At 60.9% G+C, this 18835-nt stretch overlaps 1 protein-coding gene across 2 annotated transcripts; it reads right to left on the bottom strand.

Moving 5' to 3' along the window:
- Positions 1–761: 761 nt before the first annotated feature.
- LOC133755457 (high affinity nerve growth factor receptor) lies at positions 762–18303 on the bottom strand. 2 transcript variants are annotated; one of them, XM_062185567.1, is made up of 17 exons: positions 18092–18303; positions 15115–15186; positions 14803–14874; positions 13088–13156; positions 12224–12369; positions 11844–11986; positions 9545–9677; positions 7604–7930; positions 7159–7176; positions 6942–6997; positions 6562–6664; positions 5907–6053; positions 5353–5483; positions 5071–5243; positions 2603–2843; positions 2206–2364; positions 762–947 (listed from the first exon to the last, which is right to left on the bottom strand). In XM_062185567.1, the coding sequence occupies exons 1-17, from the start codon at positions 18301–18303 to the stop codon at positions 762–764; spliced, it is 2388 nt and encodes a 795-aa protein (XP_062041551.1). The 2 variants fall into 2 exon arrangements, with proteins under 2 accessions (XP_062041551.1, XP_062041550.1); XM_062185566.1 differs by lacking the exon at positions 7159–7176.
- Between the last annotated feature and the right edge of the window lie 532 nt (positions 18304–18835).

The following is an 18835-nucleotide window of genomic DNA, read 5'->3' as shown; positions in this document are numbered from 1 at the left end:
CACCTACTCCTTTGGGCAGAATGGGACCAGGAGATGGTTCTGTCCTTAGGAAGAAGCCACCTTGCCCAGGACTCACTGGCCTCCACGTGCTAATCTCAAAGCATGCAGGGCCAAGAAAAAGGATGGAGAGGAAGCAACAGGGGGTCCTCCATCCTGCACCTCCCCGGTTCCTCCCCCCCACACACACACACATACACGCACACACTCACAATCCATTCGTTCTACGGAGTGTGTGCTCAGTCCTGGGCACACCACTACAAGGAAAACCCACCCCACCACCACTTCCATGCTGTCCACCAGGACTTTTCTCTCCCTTCCCTGAAGGTCTAGGGAGCTTGCCAGTGAGGCTGCCTCCCCACCAGGTAAAACAAGTGGCCCCAGGTCCGAGATCTAAACCACAGCCACAGGGTAGGGGTAACAGCTGCAGGGCATAGGGGTAGACAACGAGGGGGAGCTCAAGTGCAGAAAGACCCTCAGAGAGCCACGCCCCTACCTGCGTGCCAAAGCCCCCTCTCCCAGAACGACGTCATCCCAAGAACCGGCAAGAGACACAGCCAAGGGGTAATAAATATAATTGCTATGACAGAACCTTGTCTGGAGAAGCGGAGCCTCCTCTCCACTCCTGGCCCCTGCCTGTCCCCTCCCGCATGCTGAGGGAGCCTTAGATGCTTTGATGACCCTGGGCTGCTGGGAGCTCTGGGGGCTGTTGAGGGCAGGCCCCGGGGGTGCTGGCTACCCCACTCCCAGCCCAGGCCAGCCCCCTAGCCCAGGACGTCCAGGTAGACGGGTGGCGCCTGGGCCAGGGCTTGCAGTCGGGCATGTACATCTTTGATGCTGTGGCGCTGCTGGGGATCCCACTGCCAGCAGCCCTGCATAATGGCGTAGACCTCCGGCGGGCAGGCACGCGGCCGCTCCAGCTCACGTCCCTTCGTGATGCACTCGATCACCTGGGTCGCCAGAGACACGGAGGAGAGGGCACAGAAGAGTGTGGGCAGGACAGCGAGGCCGGCCCTGGCGCCACCCTGCCCTGCGGAGGCCTCCCAAAGCGGCCGTCACAGCTTGTGGGGGTCTCTTGGTGTCTGCTTGAAATGTGCACGGTGAGCCCCAAGGCTGCTTTGTGCCCTGATGCTGGGAAGTGGGAAGGGTTAAGGTTGGACTCCGGGAAGACTGGACTGGGGCCAGTGTTGCCGCCGGGAGGCTAGAATCAGACCCGAAGGAAACTTGCCACTTGGGTTGAGGAAGGGGAGGGGCCACACATTTGTCAAACCCAGCGGCTTAGGGTTGGAGGAGAAGGGAGGAGGAGCAGGGTCCCCAGCCTCTCGGCTCCAGGGGAAAAGTGGAAAATAGAGCGAAACTGCAGTTGAAGGCTTTGGGAATGGCTGGCATGCAACTTAACGTGGACAGTAACCCCCACTTCTTCCCTCTATGAGAACCAGTCTGAGGGGCCCCAGCTCCTCCAAAAAGAAGCTGCAGCAAGAGAGATCAAAGTCAGACTCCGGGAAGGACGGCTGGAGAAGCTAAGGGATCCGAGGCAGCAGAGAGCCGGTGTGAGGGGGCCTTGCAGTCTCTCCCCCGCTTCCCCCTCCCCATCAGCGAACTTGGGTCACGGGCGGCACTAACTCCAGTGCTCCTCTCAGCGCTTGAGAAAATTAAAATCTATAACCCTCTCCCCCCCGCCCCACCAGCCTCCGGGGACCAGACTGCATTAGGACAAGAAATGGAAACTGACAGCTGTGAGCCAAGGCAGGGTTGGGGGTGCAGCTCTGGGAGACAGAGCACCTGGGACCTGTTCTGGCTGTAGCCAGCCAGCCAGGAGGCTGGCCGAGGAGAGGGGTAGTCCTTCTGACAGTCTAACCTCCAGCCTTCCTGCTACAGAGCCAGGCCCTCTCCCCATGTCTCTCCCTTCCATGCTGATAGTGCCCACCTCCTAGGTCTACAAAATGCAGCTAGGGCTGGGGAGGGGTGGTCCTGAGCTCCAGTTCCAAAGTGCTTTGGGGTTCCCCCAGGGGCTAACAGGGCCCCGGGCACAGCACGGTCAGTGAAGGCAAGACAGGCCAGACGGAGAGAAAGAACAGCGTTGCAGCGAGTAGGGAGCATGGTGCCCGCGGCACACTGGGAGGGCGCCCCCTGCAGACCGCCCCCGGGCAGAGGGAAGGCCGAGCCCCGAGGAGAAGGGAGCGGAGACCGGCAGGGGGCGGGGCTGACCTCGGTGTTGGAGAGCTGGTACCAGGGCTGCTTGCCATAGGTGAAGATCTCCCAGAGCACCACGCCGAAGCTCCACACGTCGCTCTCCGTGCTGAACTTGCGGTAAAGGATGCTCTCGGGCGGCATCCAGCGGATGGGCAGCATGGTGCGGCCTCCCACCTGCCGCGGGGCGCGCTCTGTCACTGCCAGCCCCCCGCCCAGCCAGCCCCCTCCTCCAAACCAGACAGATGTGGCTCTCGGTGACAAGGCCAAGAGGGGAAAACCGATGGTGCTGTTCCTTCCCCCCTCCACCCCCACCCCGCCACCCTGTAGAGGCCCCGGGGGCCAGGGATGGGAGGGGTTAAAAACCGGGGCCACAGGATCTCCGATCCCATCCCGCCCGGCCGGAGATCCTTACGCGGTAGTAGTCGGTGCTGTAGATATCTCTGCTCATGCCGAAATCACCAATCTTGACCACGAGCCCCTGACCCACCAGGCAGTTGCGAGTGGCCAGGTCTCGGTGCACGAAGTGCAGACCCGCCAAGTACACCATCCCCGCGGCCACCTGGCTGGCCACGGCCAGCAGCTGGCCCAGGCGCAGGGGACCTGGGGCCACGTCCTCCCCGCCAGCCAGCAGCTTGGCGTCAGGCCCATGGGAGCTGTGGAGGGACAGGGAGAAGGGTGGGCTGGGAGAGCAGAACCCCCAGGGGGCTGAGGAAGGGGGTGTGGGGGCTGTGCTGGGGGTGGGGAGAGCCTGGGGGTGTGGAAATGGGGCCGGGCTTTGGGCCAGAACAGGTATGCCCCCCTGCCAGGGCTCCCACAGAGCCAGTCCAGAGACCCCATGCAAGCCTGCCTCTCAGGCAACCCCTGGAGCCCCAACCCCGCTGACCCCTGCCCCTCTTGCCACAGGCACTGCAGCCTCTACCCTGGCCAACTGGGCTCAATAGGTTCCACCAACACTGGAACGAGCTGGGAGCCTGACACCAGAGGGTCCTCCTGGACTCCCCTCCCCTCTGCCCTCAGCATGCAGCCCATCTGGCGGGCCCCCCCTTTCCTTCTGGAGCCTCCCAGAATGCCCTTCTCCCCACAGCCCCCACTCCAGGGCATCTCCATTCCCCAATATTCCTCTCCTGGACCTTTGCCAGAGCCCCACTGGCCACCTTCCCCTCCTTCACCGGTCCCAGCTGCTGGTTAGCCATCACCAGGGCCTCTGCCAAGCCCTCAAGCTAAGGTGGACAGCATGATGTAGACAAACAGGCGACAGCGGTGCAGGGGGACGGCCACCTCCCGGACACCAGGGGTGGGGATGGAGGAAGTCAGGGAAGGCTTCCTGGAGAAAAGGACACCCAATGGAGACTCAAATCCCGAGGAAGGGACCAAGTGCGGCACTCAGTGGGGGCCTGGGCAGGGGAGGCCGAAGTGGCTGGGAGGGAGACCAGGGTTACAGGCAAAGGGAACAAAGGCTTGGGGGGAGAAGGAACAGGTGGCCCCCTCCTCGGAGAAGCCCTCCAGACTTGCCCAGGGGCCTTCACGACTCCTGTCTTTGATTCTCCCTTGTTCCAGCCCATGTTTGGGACAGCTTGTCCCAGAGCGAGGCCCTAGATGGCACTATCTCCTGCCTGCCCCATGTCCCCCCAGGGCCCAGCACTGAGTCTGCATCGAGGCTGGCAAGGAGACGGGCACCTCTCTGCCTTCTCATGGCCTGGGTTCCTCCGTGCAGCCCCCTGTGTGCCGGCCCTGGTGTCTGGCCTGTACCCCCTCCTCCACCCCCCAAGTCTGCAGGATGAGCTCAGACCCAGGGGTGTCTCCTGGCTCATCTGTGCGGCCTGACTGCGTGCCCCATCACCCCCAGGGGACTGACCGAGGAACACATTCCCCCTTGCCCTCAACTGGATGACCCCCCGGGCAGAACCCCATTCCTGGTGGGAAAAGTGAGAACTACCAGGCCAAGAAACAGCCAAGAAGTGGCAGCTGCCTACCGACATGGCCCACCCTGGCAGGGACTACCTCGTCAGAGCCAGCCTCAGGGAGCGTGTGCCCATGACATTGAAGTAGGGGCTCTGCCTGGGGTCACATCTCCCCATCTCCCCCACCCCCCACCCCGGGCCATCTCCTACATGTGTGGCCCTGGGCAAGCCACTTAACCCCTCTAAGATTCTTCTGTGAAACAGGCACAATTTCTTGAAATTACTAAAATTAATCAACAAAAAACCAAAGAAACAAATTTCTGGTCACCTTCTTGAAACTGCCATACGTGCTTAGAGACTATGAAAATATAGATTTGGGCGCCGGCGTTGTGGCGGAATGGGGTAAGCCACCGCCTGGAATGCTGGCATTCCATTTGGACACCGGTTCGCATCCTGGCTGCTCCACTTCTGTCCAGCTCCCTACTAATGTGCCTGGGAAAGCAGCAGAAGATGGCCCAAGTGCCTGGGCCCCTGCACCCATGTGGGAGACCCAGAAGAGGGGAGTAAACCAGTAAATGGAAGATCTCTCTCTCTCTCTCTCTTTCTCTGTCTTCTTTCTCTCCCTCTCTGTAACTCTGCCCTTCATATAAAAATAAAATAAATCTTTAGAAAAAGAAAATATAGATCTGTATTACTGTACAAAATATATACGTGCAAGCAGAGTCGCAGCAAGAGTGAATTATAAAGTACCCACAAAGGATCTGATGAGTGTTATTGCTGTCGCTGTCACCATGGCTACCTAAGGGTCCCACTTCTGCCCCCTCTCCCAGCTCGCCGATCCTCAGGGGCAGGCGCTGTGCCTTTCTCTTCTCTTCCTTCTAGGGGTCCTCCCAGGTTTGATGGCCCAGCGGGGACGTGCGGGCGGGGGAAGCGCAGAGGGTGCTCAGAGCCAGGGGCCCGCGGCGCCAGCGGCTCGTACCGGAGGAAGCGGTTGAGGTCTCCGTGCCGCATGTACTCAAAGACCATGAGCAGCGGGCGGCCCTCGGTGCACACGCCGAAGAAGCGCACGATGTGCTGGTGCCGCAGCATGGTGAGCAGCTCGGCCTCGCGCTGGAAGTCCTGCCGCGCGCTCTCCGACGCCTCCTTCAGCGCCTGGGGGCAGGGGCGGGACTGAGCGGCCCAGCCCCGCCCCGCCACACACCCCCGCTCACACCCCGCCAGTCCTGGGCAGACGCCCGCTGCCTCTAGACCCGGGTCTCACCTTGACTGCCACCAGCGTCTTGTCCTGCTCCGGCAGCAGGTGGTGGCACTCGGCCAGGAAGACCTTCCCAAAGGCGCCCTCGCCCAGCTCCCACTTGAGCACGATGTCCCGGCGTTTAATATGATGGACACCTGGAGGGGGCTGCGGGGTCAGGCAGGGCCCAGGTTGGGGCGGCACCGAGGGAGGGTTGGAGAGGACGCAGGGCCATCAAAGGGGTGGATGGGGACTGAAATCCAGCCTGCACTCTGTCACCAAGCCCCACGTGCTGGTGTGGGGCTGCCTCTGCCCCCAAGAGACACGGTGTGGGCCTTGGGTGGCCCCGGGTAGGGTCTGCAGGTGGGAGTCAGGTTGATCTCTGCCTGGGGAAGATCTGATGTTGCTGGGGAAGGAGTAGGGGAAGTGGGAGGCAGGGAGGGCCTGGAACAGGCAAAGACGATGGCCCAGAGGCCTCTGCTACACACATGCATGTTCTCTCTCTCTCTCTCTCTCTCTCTCTCTCTCTCTCACTCTCTCTCACTCTCTGCTCCCATCCTTGACCCAGCATAGCCCCTCACAGGCATCGCTGAAGTACTGTGGGTTCTCAATGATGTGGCCTTGGAGCCCGGAGCCTTTGCCGTCAGTAGGGGACAGAGAGCTGCCACCCAGTGTCATGAAATGCAGGGACATGGCCAGTCCATCTTCTGGAGCCAGCACCGCAGGCCCTGGGGAAGAGACACAGCCGGGTGGAGGGGTCACAGCCCAGGTACAGACCTGGGCCCTCACCCACCTTGTTGGCAGGGTGAGAGGACACCCCCAGCTCCTAACTGGCCTGAGACAGACAGCGGAGCTAGGGAGCGAGTCGGCAGGCAGGGGGAGGGGCGGCATCACAGCCTCTCTTCTGTCTGGCTCCTGTCCAACCCCTGGCCCCATGGGCACCAAAGAACTCCCCCACTGCCACCCCCCCACCGAGCCCAGGCCTCCCAGACCCACTTAGTGCTTGAGTGCGATCCAGCCGCCAATTAGCAGCTGCTCCCGACGAAACTACGGCGGCACCAGCCCCGCCACACACACACTCACATCCACGGGCCCCACAGCCAGGCCCTCGCCTCTACCCCAAACACACCCCCTGGAATGCCACATGCGCAGAGACAGACAGAGGCCTGAGCCAGCAGGAGACAAAGCCTGTAGGACAGACAGACAGACAGACAGCCCTCAGCAGCCCCAACTCACGGTTGATCCCAAACTTGTTTCTCCGTCCACATTTGTTGAGGACAAGGAGCAGCGTGGAAAGGAAAAGGCAGGCAAAGACAGCCAGGCCCACAGCCACCGAGACCTGGGGGCGGGGAGGGGAGCTCCAGGGCCTGCCGCACTCCAGGGCGCACCCCTGCCCCCAGTTAACCCCTTTTCCATCCTGCATAGGAGCGCAGAGCCAAGACCACCACTCCCCGCCCCCAACCACACACCACCTGCCTCCACCCACCCCACCCCCCCGGGGACACAGGCCTGGCTGTGAAGGTGGCTGGCAGAGCTCAGGCCAGACCACAGGTGACCTCTCTGCTCCTCAGCCTCCCGACCCTGTGTCCTAGGCCAGCAGCCACCGCCGTGCTCACCCCAAAAGGCGTTTCATCCTTTTTCTCCACCGGGTCTCCAGAGGTGCTGTTGGCGTCTGTGAGGACACCGGGCAGGAAGGGGGCACCTTGGCACACGCCATGTCCCTTCCAGCAACTCCCCACCCTATCCCAGAGCGCCTCTCTGACCCAGCCTCAGCTCCAGGGATCACACGGCACCTGCCCTCCCCCCCCCCCCCCCCGGGCCTGGGCTACTCACCCACTGGCGAGAAGGAAACTGCAGCAGGAGGACAGGAGAGAAAGCAGTCAGATGGAGGAGGACAGCAGTGAGCCCCCACCCCACCCCTGGGACTCCACCCTGCGTGGGGTGCGGGTGGGGCTACTGGGCCTCAAGGGAGAAGGTCCAGGTGGTCCTTTTGCGGCTGAGCCATGGCTGCCTGGTGGCTCTCTCTGCAGCCCACCCAAGTGGAGGGACCGGCTCAGGGCCTCCGGAGCAGCTCAACACTTCTTTGGGGTACTAGCTATGGCAAGCCCTGGCATGGGGGAGGGGCAAGGAGGCCAGCATAGAGCTGGACACCAGGACTCCAGGCTCCTTTCTCTCTGGGACCAGGCACTCCAACTTCCAAGGTCAGGGTCATAGCCCTGGACACCTGGATCTCCACCCCCGATGGCGTCCAGGAATGGGGTCAGGGTGACTCTCGTACCAGGGATGGGGTCCTCAGGGTTGAACTCGAAAGGGTTGTCCATGAAGGCAGCCATGATGGAGGCGGCGGCCTGGCCCGAGGGGTTGGTGGCCAGCAGCGTGTAGTTGCCATTGTTGACGTGGGTGGGCTGGTTGAGGCGCAGGCAGCCGTGCCGCATGGTCTCATTTGCCGCTGGCTCCAGGAACTCGGTGAAGATGAAGCTGGTCTCGTTGAGCACGGAGCCGTTGAAGAGCCAGTGCAGGGAGGGGGCCGGCTGGCCATCCACGGAGAAGGGGATGCACCAGTGGTGCATCTCCACCGCCGTGTGCAGCTGCACGCTGGCCGGGACTGTGGGCGGAGAGCACATGGTGGGATGCTGGGGCCAGCAGGAGGGGGCCCACCACCGGCCTGCAGAGTCCTGGGGCAGGCGGGGTAGAACTGGAAGTCAAAGGGCCCAAGGGAAGCTGGTGGGCAGGCCCTAAGAAACTCACAAGGAGCAAGGTCTGGAAGAGGTTCACAGTAAGTGCCCAGTGACTCTGGCAGAGGAGGGAAAAATTCTGAGAGTTGAATGCCTTTGGTGAGAGCTTTATACATATAAATGTGTATATATGTATACATGTATACACACACAGTTTGAAAACTTCTTGAAAAAAGTTTGAAATAGACTCAAACTGGAAAAAGCAAAGGCCCTTCAGTAATAGAAAACAACACGAATGTGTGCATAAACCTAAGTTTACACTGGAATTCCAGCCACAATGGAATATTACTCAGCAGTGAGCCAAATGAACCATTATTCTCATTATCAGGGATGAATTTTACAAAGACAAAAGATGATGGCATTCCCATGCGAGTATAATGGAGCTGAGAAATTGCCTGTCACCTGGATTTGGGCTGGATTTTTCTGTATTTAGATCTGGGCGTTCCCTTTGTGTCACAACCGTCCACAGTGTTTAGGACAGTCGCACGCTGTACAGCGTTGCAGCCTAGGTCTGTAGCAGGCTACACCTCCCCGGCTTGAGCAAGCATCTAGGATGTTCACACAATGGCAATCACGGAACAGTGTGTCTCTCAGAAGGCGTCCCACACATTCCTCAGGTGTTGGTGGTGATGCCGCTGTAGACACACCTGCTGCACTGCCTGCCCCGTAGAAGCCCAGCTCACAGGCTCGCCCACACCAGGTGTGGAGTGCGCTGGCCCACCCAGGCTGCTGTGAGTCCCCCCTGTGACATTCAGGTGACAACGAAATCCCCTAACGACGCAGCTCTCAGGCTGCGCCCCCCACCCCGCCCTGTCATTAAGCAACACGGGACTGTTATAATTCCGCTTACGGAATGTACAGCAGGGGAAACTAAGCTGAACTCAAAGGGAAGCGTACGTGAGTACGACTAGTCTGAAAGGCAAGCAAACGGTCATCGCCCAAACCCGGGGGCGGTCAGAGCAAGGCCAGGGCTTTCGGAAGGCGAGGGGCACCTCCCGGGTGGGCGCTGGCCAGGTCGCTACTGTTTTCTGCGCAGATTTCATGTGCATTTCTGATCCATTTCACAAGAGAGGAGAAATGAATGATTCAGAGTAGAAGATGGAAGACAATTTGCTGACAGACTTACAGAAATTAGGCAGCGGGCCTAAAAAGGAACTCAGGAGGGGAGTTGCCTCTTCTAAGGCCTGAGGAGGGGCTGGCATGGAGGGCTTTGGGGCGGTGGGAGCAGCCAGGCAGCTGGCGCGGAGGGCCTCAGGTAGCGAGGTTTGGGCAGGGGGCCAGAAAGAAATCTATCTCGCCCCTCTGGCCCTGACGAGCCCCCAGGACTGTCCCCAAAGGATCGGGTTTTCATGGGAATCTGGAAACAGCTGGGAAGAGCAGCTGTGGAGATCCACATCCCACCCTTTCCTCCAGGCCCCAACCCACATCCTCTTCTGGGGGAAGAAGGGTGGGGGTGGGGCTCAGGGACTGCCATCGGAACTCACAGGAGACGTTGACCTGAACGGAGACCTCGGTCCGGCCCACATCATTCTCCGCCCAGCAGGTCACGTTCTTCCTGTTAAGGTCACTGGTGACATTGGCCAGAGTCAGCCTCAGGGTGGGCAGATCCTCAGATTTCTGGATCTAGAAAGAGAGGGGGAAATTGGGATGCATTTCGGCAGGCTTGGGGCTGGGGCCCCTCTAGCTCCGGATGGAAGGGAGACGAGGCAGGGGGAGAGGGACGAGGGGAGTAATGGAGTGATGATACCAGAGAACAAGCTTCCTCCTTCAGAGCTTGTCCCCAGACTCTCTCCTGGGTCCCAAACGTGACCCATAACCTCGACATAGGCACAAAATACCCTAGGCCAAAACTCAAACCTCCAGCCACCCGAGCAGCGAGAGTGGCGTGGCAAAGCCCAAACACCCAACTCAAAGCACAGCTCCTTGGCAGCCCGCTAGAACCTCGCCAGCTACTCGTTCTGGCTTCACACAGCTCTGTTCTAACACACTTGGACTCAGAGACAGAGAGATGCTGCTGATAGCAGGGCACCGGCAGACGAAGCCAGGGGCCAGGTGACAGAGGCCACGTGTCTCGATTCTGAATCATAGTCAGGACATGGAATCAGGTTCAGTCTCTTCCTAGAAACCGCGATGAGTCATGCGCAAGGTATACAACCCTAAGCCGATGCTCCATCTTGCTGAGCCCTTCGGGCCGTGCCCCCTCTTCCAGGCACCCTGGGGTCTGACCTCCCAACAGCTCTCCCCCATGTGCTGCTCTGCCATCCCTTACTCTCCTAACAGGGTGGGGGAGAGACAGGCAGCCTCTTGTCCTCTCCACACAGTTAGGGTGTGGCTTTTCTGTAGGAAATTTCTAGAAAATGCAGGTGTTGGGACTGGCGCTGTGGTGTAGCCGGTAAAGCCTCCGCCTACAGTACCGGCATCCCATTTGGATGCCAGTTCGAGACCCGGCTGCTCCACTTCCTATCCAGCTCTCTGCTATGGCCTGGGAAAGCAGTGGAAGATGGCCCACGTCCTTGGGCCCCTGCACCCGCATGGGAGACGCAGAAGAAGCTCCTGGCTCCTGGCTTCAGATCAGCTCAGCTCCATTGCGGCCATCTGGGGAGTGAACCATCTGATGGAAGACCTCTCTCTCTGCCTCTCCTTCTCTCTCTGTGTAACTCTGACTTTCAAATAAATAAATAAATCTTTAAAAAAAAAAAAGGAAAAGAAAAGAAAATGCAGGCGTTAGGAAACATGCAAATCTCCCTAAGAGAAAACAAAACCCTGGCATCTCCTCAGAGTTGATCTACGAGTAGGCTTGGCCTCTGCCTTGTCCCGTTCCCATCACTCTAGTGGCCTTGACCTCTGGACGAGGAAGTCTGCCTGGGGCTCCTTTGAATGTCCGGCCCCCAGGCTCAGTGCTCCAGTGCTTCCTTCTTCTACACCGCACCAGGGCCTCCAGCAATTCTGGGGTTGGTTCCCCTCCAAAAGTGAGGGCCTCCGGACTGAAGGCCTCACTCTCTGCCCCACCGGCCCGTGCCCCTGCTCCCTGTGTTGCCACCCAGGTGAGGCCAGTTTTCTTGGTGGGCAGAGCCCCTCGTCAGCCTCTGCTGGCCTTGTCCACAAACTGGGGGGCGACTCCTGGCTGCCCATCACCAGTCTCAGGACAATGGGCAGGGCTCGGGAAGGTGCCCAAAGGCGCATCTGGGTGCCAGAGAAAGAGGCCAGAGGATGCCCAGGGGCAGGCAGGACATCAGAAGGCCGTCATGTCCACCTCGGTCTACAGATAAGAAAACCAGAGTGCAGGCAGACTTCTCTGAGAGCCACTCCAAGAATTAATTAGCGAGACAGCTGGGACCAGACCTGTGCCTGCTTCGCTAAGATGCTCATCACAAGGATGCTTCTTCCAGAATCTTCAGAGAAAAAAAAACCACTCCAACAGACCCCAAGAACTCCCCCTGAGCCACAGATACTGCCCCCTCCCTGGGCCTCAGCCTCCTTATCTGGAAGGGGGTGGGCTGTGGGTCCCTCTCGGCTCCAGCCCAGGGGCCTGGGGCTCTCTTGCACCAGCAGTCTTCCCAGACAGGGGCCTAGGTTCTGAGACACCCAGCAGAGCTTGGGGATCCTGAGATACCCATGCGCCCTGGGCTTCCCCCAGCATGCACCTGAGCCCAGGGGCCCCCACCATCTCCATCCATCTCCCACGCCTGGTGCTCTCCTCTCCGTGGTCTCCTTCCCTCTGGGCCCCGTGCCCTGTCCCAGCCTCCTGGGTGAGAGGGGCCGGGAGGCTGAAGGGCTTCTCACCATCACTGTGGCCAGCTCCTCCAGCTCCGTGAGGCTCCAGCCAGCTTTCTCCAGGCCCTGCCCCTCCACCTGGCACTGCAGGAACACACTGTCCCCTACGTCCACCGAGCCATTGGGCATCTGGACCTTCAGCGTGGGCACACCTGGCACCAGGATGCCCAAGGGGGGTTAGAGCTGGGAGTGACCCTTGAACACCACCCCCAGCCAGGCTCCTGCCCCGTCCTCCTCCATGACCCTGAGCCCCAGCAACACCCCCTCCCTTAGTTGCCCTGAGCCCTCGGCCATGCTGTTCCCCAGCTCCCTTCAGTGCTTGCTCAGTGTCCCCGCCCCACACAGGGAGCTCTCTCTCCACGCCCCCTTACGCCACATCCAGCACCTACCGCAGCTGGCGTTGGGCATGAGGGCAAGGGGCTCTGACTCGGAGCACCGCAGCTTCTGTTCCTGCACGCCGGCCAGCCCCTCCTCCTCCCAGCGCTGCAGCCAGCGCAGGGCACAGGAGCAGCGCAGAGAGTTCCCCGACAGGACCCTGGTGGGGGTGGGGGGGGTTGAGTACCACGTCAGAGAACGGGCAGGAGTTGGGCCCGAGGAGCCACAGGGACCGAAGGACCTAGGATAAGAGGGAGCTGCCCGGGGCAGAGAGGAAGGCTGGGGACACTGGAGCAGGGGGCTCCCCTGGAAGACCCCAGCAGCAAGATGTCATTAAAAGAAATAGGGTGCAGAAGGTCACAGCCAGCCAATGGCAGGGCTGCCTGGGGCTCCCCTACCCCGGGGCCCCAGGGGCTGACAAGCTAGGGAAGAGCTCTCAGTACAGTGACAAGGAGGGAAGGGCATAGCTTCCAGAGGATCCCAGAGACCCTCAGTGCCCACCACATACTCACAGACCACTGCTGTCCCACCCATCCCAGGTGTACAGTGCCCAGGCACATGGGCCCATGTGCCTCTGTGCGCACCCAGAGAGCCTGTGGTCGGCTCTGCACAAGCCCCGAGCATGGTGCCGACCCACAGAGGACTGGTGGTCCAGGCCAGCTCCTCGCTCCGCCCCACGCTCCAAGGACAGAAGCCCCTCGGTGGGGGAGGAGGATCACGAGCATACACCGTCCTCAGACTCAGCTCACAAACCAGGGTCCCCAGAGAGGCCCCCAGCCCACTCCTGCCCCTGCACAGTGACACAGCGACATAGCCCAGCACAGAGACACAGTGCACGCAGGTGCACACACACACACACAAGCAAGCCCCGCACTCACAGTTCCTGTAAAGGGAGGCCCTGCACGGTTTTCCAGGAGAGAGACTCCAGAGCATTAAAGGAGAGATTCCTGTGGGAGTTGACAGGGACCCCGTGAGCGACCCGACCTCACTGTGACGCAGCGGGAGGGGAGGGGCTGAGGAGACGTTGGCAGCTGGCTCCTCCTCCCCAACCCAGCCACCAGATCCAGCCCTGGGACAACAAGGGTTAACCCCACTTAACCCCCTCCTCAGACCCCAGAGAGGGAGATCTAAGGCAACAGCCGCTCCTCCCCCAGCCTTTGGTCCCAGCTGGCAAAGTGCTGAGGCCACAGCTGGGGGAAGGGGCTCCATCTGTACTCCCTGCCCCACAGAGCCCAGGAAGGGCCGGGGGTGGGGGCGGCCCGAGGTTCCACACTCCTCTGCCCAGCAACTGAGGACAAGGGTCTCAACGGACTTCCTATACCCCCTCCTGCCCTTCCTCAGGGACTAAGGACAAGCAGGAAAGGACCCGGGCTCCCAGCTGCCCAGTTGGAGAGGTGGAGAGAGTGAGCCTGCAAGGGGTCTGCTCCAGGTCATGGCTGGGAGCGGGGGCTTGGTTTGGGAGCCCCAGTGCTCTGGGCCCTATACTAGGCCACAGCGTCGGAGACCCCTGAGGAGCTGCCTGGACCCTTCCTCTTGCCCATTTGTTTTTTTGTTTGTTTGTTTGTTTTTGTTTTTGTTTTGTTTTGTTTTAGATTTAAAAAGATATATTAGAGTCAAAGACTTCCAGCCAGAGTGGCATGGAGGGGGACTTCCAAAAGAGGAAAAAACCCAAAAGGCCCCGTAGTATTCAGGTTTTTAAGTACAATCTTGGAGACCAAACTGTCAATCAACAAGGTGGAGATAAACTCAACAAGAGACCTGGTTTACAATTCTCCATCCTGCGAGCTTCGTCCTGCCACTTCCAGCTGTGTGACTTCAGCTCGGAAACTGACCCTCTCTGATGCCGAGAATCCTCCTCTCTAAAAGGAGCCACCGACGGCACCTCTCTAGCCAGGTGGGTTGAGAAAGTTCAAGGACGTATGTGGTGACATGGCACTGGGCACACATTAGCCGAAGCCCTGGTATACACTTGGTGATGTTTCGCTTTTTCTCTTCCCTTACTTATTGTTGAATCACAACACGGCTCCATGAATGGCCCGAGCCATGCATCCCATCTCTGCCTGCTCGTGGTAGGGCCAGCGGAGCTGACCTCCTGCCCTGGGGAGCCCAGGGAGGGACAGGTAGCTGCCCATGGCATGCCCTTCTGCGTCCTCCAAGGAGGGGTCCCTGCCACTCCCAGCAGGGGGCGGTGACCATGGCCAATCTGACACCCCCATTCCCAAGAGCCCAGCTGATGATTCGCCACCAGAGAGGGGTAGGAGACAGCGCTGCAGCCAGAACCCAGAAGTCCTGCCCCTGCCCCTTGCTCCCTTGGGACTGGTGTGGGTCTGAACCCTGGACAGAGCCTGGCAGGCACCCCTGCAACGTGAGGGCTGGAAATGAGACAGCAAGAAGAACTTCCAGCTGGCAGGAGCAGCTGAGAACACTGACAACCCTGAAGCCCTTGAGAAGCCCCAGGGGAGAGGGGCGCACATCTCCCTGCCCAGGCTGGGGTCTGCCTCAGAACAGCCCCCTGGGGAGGGCCAGACCCATTATCGGCCCAAGTCTGGGTGCCTCCCACCCCCACCCCCACAGCCCAGCCCCAGCCACTCACAGGCGACTCAGCCGGGGAGTGAAGCGGAAGGCATCTGTCGCCACGGATCGGAGGCCACTGTTCACGATGGTGCTGGGGGGCGCGGGAGGATCGGCCCTCAGGCCTCAGTTGTCCCAGCCCCCAAGTCCCCAGTGGTGAGCCCTGGACCCCTTCCCACCCTGTCCTGCCCCCCCCCCCCAGCTACCCTGGATCTCTCAGACCCTGAGCTTCCTCAGCCGCGCCCACCCTTCGGGCCACAGCCTGAGCCCTCCCTGACCCCTGGTGCCCCAGCCCCGTGCTGAGCCCACGTCCGCACAGTCCTGAGCCTCTCACAGGTTTCTCAGCTCCCGCAGGCCCCTCAGGTCACCGAGCGTCAGATGCTGCAGGTTCTGGTTCTCCAGGTAGCTGCGGGGAGAGGGAGGGGCGTCACAGGGGCAGGCGGCCCCATGCCCACCATCCACCTCCCTCCCTACCATGCACATACACATGCCCCCGCTCACACACAGACCAGCTCGCACAGGTACACAGGCACATACATGCACATGTGCACCCATATGCACACAGACAGAGCTCCTCACGTGCCACACACAAACACATGTGTGCAGGAACACAGATGCACACACATGCATGCTCACACATGGAGCTATGTGCAGGCAAAACTCATGTGTCCCATGTGCGTGCCTTCACACACATGGGAGTGTATGCACACGCATTCACAAACAACATGAGCGCATGCTCAGCGGGGCATTCTGCTTTCATTCCAGACCTCCCCTGCGTGTGCGCAACAATGGGGGTCATGCTGAAACACCTGCTTCCACAAGGGGCTGGGCTCAGCCCTGCCACTGCCCCACCCAGCACGGAGGAGAGACCCTGTGTTCCTGCAAGTGTGCGCTCCAATCACACCTGCCCAGGGCCCACTCATACCACTACATGCACACACACACACACATGCATACACTCCACCTTCTCCACCCCCTCAAAACCTCTGGCCCCTTCCCACACTCAAGCATCCACCCCTTCCTCCCTCCACCCCTGCCCATTGGGCAGAGCAAGCAAGAAGCATAGAAGCTGTCAGGCATGGACCCCCTGGGCCCCTCCCTGCCCCAGGAGGGGCCCAGGCATGAGGAGAAGGGGAATGAGAGACTGGAGTGGGAGTGAACTGGCTGGCTCACATGGCGAGAGAGGGATGGGAAGGGAAGGCAGAAAAACAAAGAGGGCAAGACAGAAACAGAGACAGCGAGAAAGAGAAGCTGATAGGGGGAGACTGGGGGGGGGGGGAGAAAGACAGATAAGGAAAGGGAGACAGAGTCAGAGAGATAAGGACAAAGAGGCAGAGAAGGCCAGATAGGAAGACAGAAAAGAAAGCAGAGCAAGCAGGCACCTGGGCTGGGGGCTGGCGGGAGCCCTGGGCCCAGCAGCTTCTGCACCCAGTACGCCAGGAAGGTCCTGAGCATCCTGAGCACGGAGCTATTCTGCAAGTTGCACATCAGTGTGTCCCTCACATGGGCACCCGGGGCCCTGACTCACTGCCACTTCTCAGAATGCTCCCACCCTACCTCTTACTTTTCCTAAGTAAGGACCAAATAAAGGAACCAAAACTAGCTTCTTCCTCCTCCCAGCCCCCCTTCCCAGCCTTGGTCCCAAGAGGACAGGCAGGAATCAGGTCCTCCGTGCCCTGAGGCTCAGGGAGCAACCTCTAGAGACCCAGAAGGAGGGCAGCTCCTGGTCCTCTCCACCCTACGGCACCTGACCACAGGGTTTCAGGCTGCAGGGGCCGGGGAGCTGGGAAGCAGCGGTGGCCGGCTGGGTGTGTGCAGGCTGTCAGGCAGTTTGCACAAGGCTGCCTCAAGGCTGCCCCATTCGTTTGGATTCGTAATCAATCTGTCTATTCGAGTCCATTATCTCCTCGTTAGCTCTGAGGGTGAGGGAGGAGGGAGGGGGCTGCTGGTCCACCCAGGGGGACATCTCAGCTCACCCCCTGCATGCCTCCTAGTCCCGGCCCTGGACTGTCCACCCCTTCCCCCAGGCGTCGATTCTTCTTGGGGCTTGGACGGGCACTGGGAGATGAGAGCAGTGACAGGGAACCGGGGCCCCGCTGGGACGCCTGGGGCGATGACTGGACAGGGTTGAGGCCTCAGGTCCCCTCCCAGCATGCAGAGACCTAGGCCCAGACCAAGACAAGGCCATCTCCTCTGCTCCTAGCCTCCCCAGGGCCATTAGAGAGAGCTATTGAGTACCTTCCCGTTAATTACCACGAGATGCCCGAGCAAGTCCGTGCCAATTATTGCAGGCTGCTCAAGTAACTTCCAGACAGTGGTGGTAGTCCCCGCCTCGGACACCTTCCAGCCCCTCCCTGCACAAGGCCAGGCTCCCTTGTCCACCTTCTCAGCCCCAGGCCACAGGAGCAGGATTTTTCTAGCAGCTTGTCCCTGCTGCCAGGAGTCCTGCTGGCAATGCTTGAGTATTTTCCAGCCACTGTTCTGCGATGCTTCAGTACCTCGGGGCCAGTTATTACGGCATACTCCCATAGGTTTCCCCAGCCGCTAGAAACTAGCAGAGTATTTGGTAGCAAATGGCTGCAGGATATCTGAGCAGTGCAAAACGCTGCAGATGCCCCTGGGCTGCGGGCAGCAAAGGGAGCAGGCAGAGGGGGCTGGGCGGGGGGCTCTTAGCAAAGGCCTGACTCTGCCCCAAGTCGAGACAAGGATGGAAAGGGAGATGGTTTGGGGGGGGGGGGGCGACTGGAGAAGCCAGGAGGGATCCCATTCCCACATCCAACCCAAGGCATCCTGGATTCAAGGGATGGTGGAAACCGGGAGAGGAGCCACTAGGTTCCGCCAATCCCAGCTCAATTCCCAGTCCCAGGGCAAGAGCCTGGAGGGCCCGGTCATGACAAGGGCGTGGGGGCTAGCATGCCCCCTAGAAAAGGGAAAGATGGTAGGGGTGCCAGACTGAGAGCGTCTCCGCGACCAATCCCCCGCCTCCAATGGAGCAGAGCTCGGGCTCCTGGCTGAGCTCCAGAAAGTGCCGTAAGATAGTGGGCTCTCTCAGACCTGGTCCACGGAAAATGCGCTCGCTCTCCCCGAACCTGGCGCCCCAGCTGCCCTGAGCCCTAGGCGGCAGCCAGGTAGTGACGGCGGGGCTAGCAGGGGCGGCGGCGGCGGCGAAGGACCGCCGAGACCCCGCCAAAAGACACGCAGGGCCAGCCTCCCGCCGCGCCTGACCCAGCAGGCAGGCGGTGAGTCCGCGCCCTCGGGGCTCGGCGACGCCCGCCCGTCCCCGCGCGCCCCCTCGCCCGCCGGACACTCACAGCTCTGTCAAGTTCTCGATGCCCGGCAGGTGGCGGAGCCTGTCCAGGGCTCCAGGACGGGTGCAGAGCAGCCCCGAGGGGCCGCGGGGGCAACAGACTTCGGGGCAGAGCGCGGCACCTGCGGACGCCAGCATCAGCCACGCCAGCAGGGTGCCCGGCCCCGTCGCCTGGCTGTGCCAGCCGAGCTGCCAGCGCCGTCCGCCTCGCAGCATCGCGGCGGCGCTCGCCTTACCCCGGCCCGGCCGCCGTCTGTGAGCTCCCAGCTGCGGCTGCCGGGCCTCCCCGCACATGTGCGCGGGGCGGTGTTAAAGACCCAGCCGCCAGGAAAGGGCGGAGCCAGCGGCCCCCGCCCGGCCCCGCCCCGCCCCTTCTCTCCAACTCCCGCACCTCCGCCGCCTCGGCGTTCGGGAGCCCGCAGCGCCAGCCTTGTAGCCCAAGATTCCCCCAGGTCTGGGAGGGGCGGAGGGGCCGCGGCGGAAGGTCTCAGCGGTGTTGGCTGGCCGTGGGGGCACGGGGAAGTTGATACCTTATTTTTCCCAGCCTCAAGCAGCTGCCTTTTGACATTTTGGGGGGAGGGGAGATGACTGAGCCGTCCAGGTCCGCGTAGACAACCCCCAGCCTCGCGGTGTGCGCGTCTGTGGGAGTGACGTCATTTGGGGTAAATTGGGTGAAACGCTCTGAACCCTAAGAAGAAAAGGAAGAAGAGCCCCCCAGAAAAGGACCAATTGCAAAACAGAAGGGACA

This window comes from Lepus europaeus, unplaced genomic scaffold (genome assembly GCF_033115175.1).
Source record: "Lepus europaeus isolate LE1 unplaced genomic scaffold, mLepTim1.pri SCAFFOLD_491, whole genome shotgun sequence".
In the NCBI taxonomy this organism is placed as follows: Eukaryota; Metazoa; Chordata; class Mammalia; order Lagomorpha; family Leporidae; genus Lepus; species Lepus europaeus.
This window is presented reverse-complemented; position numbering and strand designations above follow the sequence as displayed.

Bases quoted from the DNA above. Each gene is read 5' to 3' on its own strand.
- LOC133755457 (XM_062185567.1), bottom strand. From the start codon at position 18,303: ATGCTGCGAGGCGGACGGCGCTGGCAGCTCGGCTGGCACAGCCAGGCG. The intron at 7,931-9,544 runs GTGAGTTCCGAT...CTCCGCCCACAG, and splicing joins CGTTCAGGTCAACGTCTCCT to TCCCGGCCAGCGTGCAGCTG. The intron at 5,484-5,906 runs GTGAGGGGCTAT...AGCCCCCTCCAG, and splicing joins ACAGTACTTCAGCGATGCCT to GTGTCCATCATATTAAACGC.